General features: G+C 43.7%; 1 protein-coding gene across 1 annotated transcript; it reads left to right on the top strand.

The window, feature by feature from the left end:
* Positions 1-6,777: 6,777 nt before the first annotated feature.
* On the top strand, positions 6,778-10,285 carry LOC124648646 (kinesin-like protein KIN-10C). Its single transcript, XM_047188368.1, has 13 exons — positions 6,778-6,956; positions 7,278-7,443; positions 7,554-7,754; positions 7,840-8,011; positions 8,101-8,306; positions 8,376-8,680; positions 8,770-8,855; positions 9,065-9,297; positions 9,382-9,428; positions 9,546-9,567; positions 9,650-9,718; positions 9,815-9,853; positions 9,961-10,285. The coding sequence occupies exons 1-13, from the start codon at positions 6,778-6,780 to the stop codon at positions 10,003-10,005; spliced, it is 1,770 nt and encodes a 589-aa protein (XP_047044324.1). The 3' UTR covers positions 10,006-10,285.
* Positions 10,286-11,613: the final 1,328 nt, after the last annotated feature.

Here is an 11,613-nt window from a genome sequence, read left to right on the forward strand (position 1 = left end):
GGGCTGGTGAAGGTGTCCCATTCACTAGAAACCAGAAGCCTCCAGTCTTTCAATCTGATTATTCCCGACATAGATCAACAGGGACGAATTCGGTCCTGGGCTAGTGGTTGCCGAGGTTTTTTATCCACCACTCCGGAGGGGAAACCCATATATTACCAAACAACAAATGCAACAACGTCGTCACGGTGGAGATGAGCGGCAATGGTGCCCCACACAGGTCGAGGGTTTCAGGTTACACATCCAACATAGCAATGACGGAGTGAACTTCTCAGGTCAAGGGAGGCAGAGTTGGTGTTGTGATGTGTATAAGGGGAGCTAACTAGCCAAAACACCATAGAAAAGGAGCAACCAAGGAAAATTTTCTTAACAAGATCAAGGCCATAGGGGGGGCTACACCCATGCTCGTCCCCACTTTTCTTCGTCCCTACAAGATATGTCGTTATTCGGACCTAGGGATGGTCGAAGCAAACTTTGGATCCTTGCAAAACTAAGATAATTACAATTTGTAATGAATTTTTATACTTTTGAGAAATTATGTTTTGAATGCTACATTTTAACAAGCATATTTTATATACTTATTTGACATATTTAAACACATATCAACGTTGCTAGATGGTAGTTATTGTTTTCTTTGACATATTCTAATAAGTTTGTGGTGTGTTAAATTTAAATGCATTTTCTAAAGTCCATCCTTATTAAATTATATTTTGTAAATTGCATAAACTATATAGTATATATTTCTTTATGCCAAAAATCTCAAAAGCACACGACCAAACAAGTATCTTTATAGTGGTTGCTAGTGTATGACTAGGTAAGCAATTTGTTGGAACTTTTAGAAGATAAATTGAACTAATAATATGATTCTTTACTAGTTTCTTTGTGGCTAAATGCCGTATACAAGGAACAATGGGTTCGACAATAAGTTAATGCTTTGTACTTAGTTTTAAATAAAATTTTATATTGTAATCACCAATGAACATAAAATGACATGGACTCTACTATATTCTCAATTTCTCATACATATACAATTTAATAATTTTCACATGTTGTATTGCAGTGTTCTCATCAATTGCCGATATAAAAGCATTGCACGAAAATTAAAATGCAAATCTAGTTAGCGTAGGTTACCCTTACTACCTATCTAGGCTCATTGGCGCCGATCAGATTGGTACGTTTCGACGTGGCACATGGTATGTTATGTTCATCTTCTCCTACAAAGATAATTTTACTTACTGCATCGGGTCATACTCCTGGAGCCTATGATTTTATTTCCTTCCAATCTCAGTCTCTTGATTGATAAAGGGAATATATTAATATCGCGAAGACATCAATTACATCTAGCTTATGCAACAAAGCAGTGCCTTGATGGCAATACGAATACACACAAACAAACAAGAAAAGGAAACAAGAATTACAGAAAAGAAAAAGTCCCGCTACAGTGACCTACTCCTTGTGACAGCGGAGCAAACACCACCAAGACAGTACCAGAAATCCATCATCTCTAAAAGCGATGCCTCTAAGAATGGAACAGTGCATGAGCGACGTCATCGCCATGATCAATGACCATATGTTTCACCTCCGAGAAAGTCCGCACTCACAAAACATTGCCTTCAACAAGGTTATTGCCAGACATAATCAATTAAGGCCAAACATTAGGGTTTCACCCTGCAAGTTTAGACACTGAATTCTTCTTGTGATGTCACCTCCACTTGTCACCGCTGCTTCAAGTCACGAGTCACCAAGCCAGAATCTTGTCACCACCAGGACTCAAACCTCCATTACTAGTCTTTAATTTTCGACTTCCATGTGATTCTCCGCGTCTGACTTCACCGTGGAACTAAGACATGTCCCACGATGACAACGATCGCAGAACTTCGCAACGCCACCTCTGAAACCAAAACAGTCAGAAAAACACCGTTGCGCGCAACCGAAAATCATCCGCTTCGGCAGACTCCAGGCATGTCGTCCATTTGAAATTCATCAGCGGAGCCTTACGGAATTCGACAGCCCATCCACGATCAATGACGACATGAGTCAGGCAGTTCTTCATCATGGTGTGAGAGGGATCCAATGACTGCCTCCATTATCCAGGTCGGGGCCCATGCCGCTAACCATCCCAGGCCAGCCGAAGCAATGCCGGACACCGCACCAAGGCGCAGAACACGACCTCCAGGGACTCCAAGTCCACGCCTGGGCAGCGCCATACAGCTCAAGTCTCTTGATACCAATCAGTGTCAAGCTACTTGGCGATGGTGGAGGGATCACCCGAAATAAACCCTCAACTTCACTATCAATGTTCCTCCCGTCATTGTTATCAGTTGCGACATCTAACATAGAGAGGATGAGCATTTTCATTTATAACCTGGCCCTCTGGAAAAACAGTTTTTTTTATATTATTACTACTAATGTACATGTCGTTACTCCTTGGTACTCTACCGGCGTGGCCATGTTTGGCCAAGCAAGGAACTCAACACAAGATGGGTACGCTGCCCGGCCAATTTCTCACACGCGTGCCGTGATAAAAGAAGAAGTGAGCAAGAAAGTGGGGGACAAGACCAGAGTGGCCGATCTCGTCTCGTCTTTAAACCGTGTAGTGTCCTTCTCCATGGCTGTCCTTCAATTATACGCCGCCGGCCGGGACCCGACCCGAGCTGCCGATCGGAGTAAGAAGACGCTCATGTGGAGGGTGTCGCTCGGTTTGGCGCGCCTTCTGTGGCCGTACGCTGTTGCCGATGCCACATGTTCCGGTTCTCATCTTTGTCTGCAAGAATCGTCTCCACAACAGCAACGAGCCAACGACCAACGAGATTCTGAACTTCACACGACGCCCATAAGGGTCCTCCTTTTTTTTGGGTAGCAAGACTAGGTGACAAAGGGAGCTAATCCAAAATGAACACACGATCTGGCTTCTAACTCTCCTATGGAAAAGAGAACTATGAACGGTAAAGATGAGATGGGTGTGTGTGCGTGTAACTGTGTATCAGTACGGGGGTCAATTACCTTTCACTTTCAGGCTTCATTGGTCCCCTTTTTTACTTGCTCCTTGGCTTTCACTTTCGTTTGAAAAGATCTTTGTTGGATTTTGGGCCGACAGACAGCTGACAACTAGGCTAGATACCACCTGATGCACGAATTATATAGTCTGTTAAACCATAGGATGAACTTAGCGCTTACACCACGGACAAAAAGTACCAGCAACTCACGGCCAAAACTAGTCCCAGAAGAACTTCGCAGGGTGATAAGCACATCAAGGCATCAAACACCGCATTTGCTAAAAAGTGAAAATTAAGCACCACGATGATTAAATAACACAATTTATAACACTTGAATAGTGGGAGTGGACAAATGGAGGCCGAGCTCTTTATTTTTAAAAATTCAAAAATCATATTTATCAGCTCCAAAAAAGTCCGAAACAAAATCCTAGATGTAGCCAATGATGAAATCAACAATCGTGCAAAATCTCAATCCAAAATTTGTTGTATTTTAGGCTACACAAAATGACAAATGTGTGAATCTAAGTATAGTGAATAGTGCACATTTCAAAATTCTAAAACTCTAGAATATAAAGAATTTCACATTGAGATTTCGTAGGTTTGTCGCACACACAATTGGCTACATGTAGATTTTTTTTCAGATTTTTGGAAACCTTAAAGTATAATTTTCGACTTTTTCAAAATAAAAGCCTACATGTAGGTCGGCCTCCATTTGCAGTTTTTGTTGAATAGTTCGCTTTCTAGTTCTGCGTAATATTGCAATTACTAGAACCATATAAAAATGTATCCCGTAACTATGTAGTATTACCGTGGTAACTGTGTGTTGTTAAAACGGTCATCATCATGCTACTCTCTCCGATTCATCGGATGGAGTACTATAATCTGATGCGGTATTTTATTTACAAAACATATAATATGCATCTTTTGTTTTGGGACTATATGTTGTCTTATGGGCCACATGGGCCACGTAGTTGCATCCTCAAAATATTGACCACTTGCTATGTTCCTCAGGTGGACGCCAATGCTCCACCTTCTTAACACCTCATGTGGGTGTAGTAGATTCAGAGATCTCTACTCCTCAACCAAGGGAATAGACGTCGAGCCGTTTTCTCTCATCATCCCTCACATTGGCGTGTGATGATAGCCAACTTCATCACACGCCAACAATGCACTTTGATCTTGCTCGGTACTTCGACCACAAAGATAGCCAACCCTAGTGTTCTTTGACACTCGTGGATGATCCCACATTGGCAGCCTGGTTATGACCGAGGGGTTGCAAGAAGAAAAACATGGACAGGTGGTCCGACAAACTTGGAGGAACATGTTGATATATCTAAGTAGAAAAATTGAATGGAACGATCCATATAACTTTGCAACCAAACACATCAGAAAAGGGGACCATGCATTTCCTGACTTGGTCCAGAACCAAACGCTTAGATGCAAATGCCATGTCCTACACTTAGCGCTACATGTTGAGTATTTTTTGTACCAAGAACGTACTTCCATTGTTTATTTCCGTTTTTACATTAAAATGCATGTATGCATATATGTATTTTAACCTTGTTGGTCGGCGACTGAGCTGGCTGTCAATGCATCTACCAAGATGGTACTTAGCAACGAAACATTTGTCCTATTTTGGGAGGCCATATGGCTGGATAGTGACTTGCGCCCGAATTACCTAAAAGTTGATTTCGGGCCGTATCCGGAAGAGGTGGACCATGCGGGAGGCCCTCACCGACAAATGGTGGATTTTTTTAACGTGCATGGGGGCGCTTAGTAACCTCACGCTTTGGAAAAACATCCAAGTCTGGAGGTTGGTTTGATACATCTTTTCTCGGACACCCCTGTCTAGCTTCTTTGGCAGTGGACGGCAGACGGTGTTTACACCTCAACTTCCTATTAGAAAGTCATGTTTCGGGGACCGGTGCAGTCTTCATCCTAGAAGCTCACATGTAAGTCTTGGGCCCACCTAGGGTCAAATTCTCCCCGTGTCTAGCTTGCTAGGACCGTTGTGTGACAGCGGATAGACTTGTCCCGTGGGGGCTCCAACAGCACCTGTGTTGTGTTCTCTGTGACCAAGAGATGGACACGATGGAGCACATCTTTGTTTGTTGTCCCCATTCTCATATCACCTGGCATGAGTTTCTATCATGGATTCGCTCCCCTACGACCATTCCTGTCGATGGGATTAAGTTTGTGGATTGGTGAAACTCTACCATCCGAGCTTCCCCATCGATGGCTCGATGGCTTGCAAGGGCGTTCCTCGGTGGTAATGCTCACGGATTGGTGGTTATGGAAACGGTGCAATGCTGTCATTTTTGACGGTGCGCGACCAACCTAGGTGGATTATTCAACACGATTAAGGCGGATGCTAAGTCGTGGGCCACCACTAGGGCCTTGGATCTAATGGCGCTGCTCCCCTAGGCTCGAGTGTTGCCTCTCTAGGCATGTATCAAATTCTTTCTATCAATAAATCGGAACGCAAAGCTTAGCATTTGATTTTTTATTTTGAGAAGAAAAAATGACCCAAAGAAGCATCAAAGGTGATTAGGTCATGTCCAAGGGGGCTGCCCATGTTCCCCATTATTTTGTCCGTTTGAGGGGTTGTCTCAAATACTTTGGAGGTGGTGGAGGGTTTCTCCCAAAGGAAGCCCTCATTTCTTTTTTCTTCATCGGGTCATCTCCATAATTTCTCGTTTTTCAACTTTGGATCTCCCATGATTCCATGGCTGTTGTAGGTGAGGGAGTGCGTTGGCACTCGACGCAGGGATATGCGTTTAAGGTAGTTAGTATCTGTTTGTTTGGGTTGCAGCTGGTGAGAGGCAGATCTAGCTGGTGGGCTGTAGGAAAGCAGCTGTGAGAAGTAATTGTTGGAAGCAGAGATTTAATGTTTGGCTGGAACGCTTTTATAGCTGCTGTTGAACGTTTTTAGGAGTGAAATGTCTGAAATGTCCCTGAGTGCTGAAGATGAATTAGCTATTTCTAACTACTTTATTACATAATTACCGTCCTAAGAGCTGAATTATCTCAATTTACCATTTTTTGCTAATATGTTTTTAAACGGTCTTTGTATTGGAATAAAAAAATTGGAGTGATTGGTTAGAATTTATTTTAAACATGCTAATATGTTTTTGAACAGCCATTCCAATGAACAAGACCCCCTTACCTTCTACATTTTTTTTTATTTTGACCAAGAATTACTTTAAATGCATAAAGATTGTTGGTATAAAACTAGCATCATTGGAAAGTGCTTTTCAATAATAAAAAATGATACTAATTACGTATAATATAACAAAGAGTTTCTCTCTTCAATTTTTTGTCAAAGTTCGTCTTAAAATATTTTTGCGCTTTATTCATTGAAAGTGGTGTAGTATTTTGTTGACTAAATTAATGGCTAAATTATTTCTCGAAGTGCTTACTGTATTATGATTAATCTAACACAAGTAGGTAGGAAGGAAGTATGACTTCTATTTTTTGACTTCTCTAGATAGAATTTATATCAACACCGGCTAGACTAGAGTGATTTTATCCATCGCTGGACACGCCCTAGGATCGAACAATCAGCGGACGCAGATGCGGACCCTCGGACAAGCCCAAATTTCGTGCCCACCACATGTCACCGCTTCCCGTGTTCAAATTCGAACAACCTGCCCGGCCGCTTCACAACGGTCACCACTCGCCGTCTTCCCCTCTTCCTCCGTCCCACCACACCGGAGCGACCTCCCGATCTACTCCCCTCCCGGCCGCCGAGCCACCGAATCCGACGCCTCAACCTCCCTCTCCAATGACGACCGCCACAGCCGCCTCCTCCTCCGCATCCTCCCTGCAGTCGGTGCGTGTCGCGCTTCGGGTGCGCCCACTCCTCCCGTCGGAGGCCAGCTCCGCGGCGGCGCCCTGCGTCTCCCTCATCGGCAGCCGCCCCGGCGGCGAGGTCACCGTCCAGCTCAAGGACCAGCACACCAGGTACGCCCACCTCTAGAACCCGCGGAGCTCTTCCTGCGCTAATCCAGCAATTACCGACATCTCCCCCAAATTAGTAGCCCCCTTCAACAGATGCGACCTTAGTTTAAGCTTCCACTACCTCTTATCGTCCCTGCGCCGAGGGCTAATTCTACGTCTTGTAGCTCGTTTCAGACTCGATTACAAGCAGTTCTTTCCATTACTAATGCCGATTCAGTTATTCAAATGCACCGATGATTTACTCCACCGCTTTCTTTACCTCCCTCGTTCCATGCCATGATTGTCCTCCCTTTTGGTAACCCGATCTACGCCTGAACCCTGCAGCCGGAACGAGTGCTACAAGGTGGACTCATACTTCGGCAAAGACGACCAGGTCTCCGACATATTTGACCAGGAGGTCAGCGCCCTGATCCCGGGCATCTTCGAGGGGACGAACGCCACCGTGTTCGCCTACGGGGCGACCGGCAGCGGCAAGACCTACACGATGCAGGTGTCCGATCCTTTCTCCACGTCCTACCCACTACCTGTTCGACGAAATGTCACACTGGCTGTTGGGTTTGCCAACCTGTTTCTGAAACCTTGTTGTTGCTGTGTGTACAGGGCAGCGAGGACCTGCCGGGGCTCATCCCCTTGTCGGTGTCGACCGTCCTGGCGCGCTGCACCGGCACGTGGTGCTCCGTGGAGATCTCGTACTACGAGGTGTACCTGGAGCGGTGCTACGACCTGCTCGAGCCCAAGGCGAAGGAGATCATGGCCTTGGATGACAAGGATGGCAACCTGCAGCTCAAGGGCTTGGCATGGGTAATCTGCTCGGCTTGGTGAATCTGCTTGCTAGAACGTAGCTGCCTGCAGTGCACTTACTGCTGTTTTTTCATGGTTTATTAAGGTCCCCGTGCGGTCCATGGAGGAGTTTCAGGAAGTCTACTCGATAGGTGTGCAGAGAAGGAAGGTTGCCCACACAGGCCTGAACGATGTTTCTAGTAGGAGCCATGCTGTGCTCTCCATCCGGATCAGTAATGATACTATCAAAGGGAAGCTCAACCTCATTGACCTGGCTGGTACGGCTCCCTGTAATGATGTGCACGTAACCTGTAGAGGCTTCGCATTTCTAGCTTAAGACCATGCTGTGTTGGTTATTCAATTTCAGGAAATGAGGACAACAGAAGGACGTACAATGAAGGGATCCGCCTCCAAGAAAGCTCCAAAATTAACTCTTCGCTGTTTGCCCTGTCGAATGTCATTTCAGCTCTGAAGAAGAACGAGACGCGGGTACCTTATAGGGAGAGTAAATTGACCCGCATACTACAGGACTCGCTAGGGGGCAATAGCCGTGCTGTGATGATAGCATGTCTGGTGAGTTTCAGCTACAGCCTTCTCATCACACGGAGTAGACCCCTGCTGATGGTCTTCTGTTTGTTTCAGAATCCGGTGGAATACCAGGAGGCAGTCCAAACACTGAGTCTGGCTGCTCGTTCAGGCCATATGTTGACCAACATGTCTTCCGCAAGCAAGGAGCAAACTCCAAAAGTAAAGGTTGACATGGAAGCTAAATTGCAAGTGTGGCTGGAATCCAAGGGGAAAACCAGGAGCATCCAAAGAACGAATGGGCTTTTCTCCCCAACTGGATGCAAGACTCCTTCTTCCATGAGCCATATGAAACTACCAAAATCTGCCCTGGTTTCTAGTAGGGCTAAAGCAATGGACCGAGATGGTGGCAAAATTAAAAAGTAAGTGTCTCCAATTGCACTCTACAAGTCGACATAGAACGTATCGCAATTATACCGAGATTTTAGCTATTTTATTTTCTGTTACACAGGGTGCTTTTCGATTTAGGAGTCCATACTCCAGCCAAAAACACACCAAGACCGAGCCCACGAGATGAAGTAAAGACAACAAAGAAGGGTATGCTGTTTGAAAAATGCATAAAAGTATATATTTTCTATTGAATATAGATTCTGAATGTACAAATGTCAGTAAGACAATAAGCAGAAAGTAAAATATGCTATTCAAAAGAAAGTAACTGCACACAATCTACTTGCAAGTTACTTCTGTGTTTGGAACTTGATCTATGTTTCAATAATACTCTGAGCCGTATAGGATGTTTTTTGCAGTGGCCCCTCCTTCGTTGGCTCCTTGCATTGAGGACAGGTCTGAATCGCCCATTCGAAAAGTTCTCTCCCCCATTTCTTCCAACGTGATGGCTCTCAAGCAGCAGACAGCTGATGATGTCAGTTGCCCGCCTTCAGTGGAACCGAAAACTCCAATAGGAGAATGTCATATGGTTGAGAAGATTCCAGGTGGTACACCTCTTGATAAATTTAATGCACTGGGATCTAACCTGAAGGTCTGCATGATTTTCCTCATATTTTGTACATCAGCAACCTATTTTAGTTCATCACAGATCTCTAAATGTCTCTATCTTACACAGGAATCTCTTATTCAACAATACCTTGAGTTATTAAATGTTGCGAACAAGTAAGTTCAAACTATCAAGCTTTTATGGCTACGTTGAGTAGTGTGATTGCCTTATGTTAAACATTTTCGGCATGTTTCATCCTTTCTAATTATGTACTTTCCCTACCATGGATGCAGGGAAGAGCTACAGCAGCTGAAAGTATGATCCTTGCTTTTCAGAATAATCTGATAGATGGTATAGCAGCCTTTTCTTTTTCCTACTAATGTTCTCACTTCTTCAGGGTATTGGTGAAAAGAGAGCAGAGTACATTCTTGAGCTCCGGGAGGATTCGTCCAGACCATTCAAATCTGTAAGATTTCTGTAGTGAGAAATGCTTAATCCTGACAGCAAAAAGTCACTTGTATGAGTTGTATTTGTCAACTTCTAAGATAACGTGTTTTGGCAGCTTTCGGACTTGGGAAATATAGGTCTATCATCGAAACAAGTAATTCTTCTGCTGACTTTTTTTCTGCATACTCTTGTATTATTTCCTGTACCATTTATGTACACAAATACTGCCCATAATCTGTTTTCTTATGTTGTGTCGAACAGATCCAAGACATCCTTCGTAAAACAGCAAATGGAATCTTCAAATGAACTGTTCCCTGGAAGTCACTAGGATGGACTGATGTATTCTACCACCTTAAAGATGCTGGGTCATATTGTTTCACCATTGGTGACTCAATGTGTGTATTTGTACCAATCGTCAGCCTGTTGTTGACTTATCTGCAGTTGTACTTTTAGTAGTCAGCCTGTTGCTGATGCTACTAAACATAGAGCGGTAGGTTGTATTGTCCACTTTCTGCCTGTTGCTGATGCTACTAAACTTAGAGCAATAGGTTGTATTGTCCACTTTCTTGCAGATTTTCCCGTGTAATTTGTCATCCTGATGTGATGTTCTACTCTTCTAACATTGAATGACATTTACTAGTTCCCTTGCACGGGCATGGAGTTCTGGAATATTGCTTGGTACCTGGCCTAAGAAGGGTTTGGAAAACCGTGTGTGGATGTGTGTACCTTTCCCGGGAAGGTTTTGCATATTCCACAGGAAGTTCTTCATGTGGAATATGCAAAACCTTCTTAGGCACACATGATGATACTTCCTGTGGAATATACAACACCTTTGGCGATGTTGGTTGCATCACATGATGATACTTTGTTTTGAAGCTTATGACATATCCCTATGGAATGTAAACAGATATGTAAAAAATGTAAGATGAAAATTGGCATGATTAGCATATGGCATATTCCCGTGGAACGTAAACATCTACATCGGTAAAAAATGTAAAAAACATATGCATGATCAACAATTTTACAAACTTCATAGGATTTTTGCATGATTTTGGTGATGTTACTGCTGTTGGGATTGCTAAGTTTAGATAGGCATTTTACACTAATCTATCTATAATAGCAAGGAGTGATCATCTGAACCTTGATCGACCCTTTTTGGGCTATTGGTGGGCTACAGGTAAACCTGCTGCTGGGTGATTTGAGTGAAGGTGATTAGTTGTCTTCCCTTTGTTCTCCTCCTTTTTTTTCTGCTCATCAGCGTGGGCGCCATCTGATGACGGCGACGAATCTGCCATTGAAGACTTGCAGATGTGGAGGGAGCGCAGGGCCATGAGGGAGCTGGTGCCCGTCCGTTGGTAGCGCTTGAGCGGCAGCGAAAGTTGTAGCCGTCCACAGATGGACCTATTATTCGTTTTGCTCTGCTCTTCTTTTACAGTTCAGGCATTACTATTCTTAGGTCGCTTGATTTCCACTAATATCTGCTATCGTATTTATTATTGGACATGACATATGTTTTCTCTTCCAAACTTCACTGAAATCGCAAGATGGTTCAGCATGACATGCAAATTTCTTGCAGTTTCGAATATGGCAATTTAATTGATGAGTTTGCAGCTTCAGAAAATGCAGCAGAGCAATCTCTTAATACAATTAGTTTACGGAGGTGCCCAACAAGCTTCCATTGAATTTTACGTATTGCCATGTTATTTTGTCAGGTGGAATTCCTTTATGCATTATCTTCTTTTCCGTTATGTGTGGGTTCTTCTTACTCTACTGTACTGCGATCTATTGTTTCTATCCTGCTCTAGCAAGGTATATTCAGTCGATTCCATGAGGAACTTATATATTTTAAGTAGAGTGGAGGTGGTGACGAGTTAAGAATGATTTATAGTTCATTCAGATTTACGGCTTCTAAAA

The sequence above is a fragment of the Lolium rigidum genome, chromosome 4 (genome assembly GCF_022539505.1).
Source record: "Lolium rigidum isolate FL_2022 chromosome 4, APGP_CSIRO_Lrig_0.1, whole genome shotgun sequence".
In the NCBI taxonomy this organism is placed as follows: Eukaryota; Viridiplantae; Streptophyta; class Magnoliopsida; order Poales; family Poaceae; genus Lolium; species Lolium rigidum.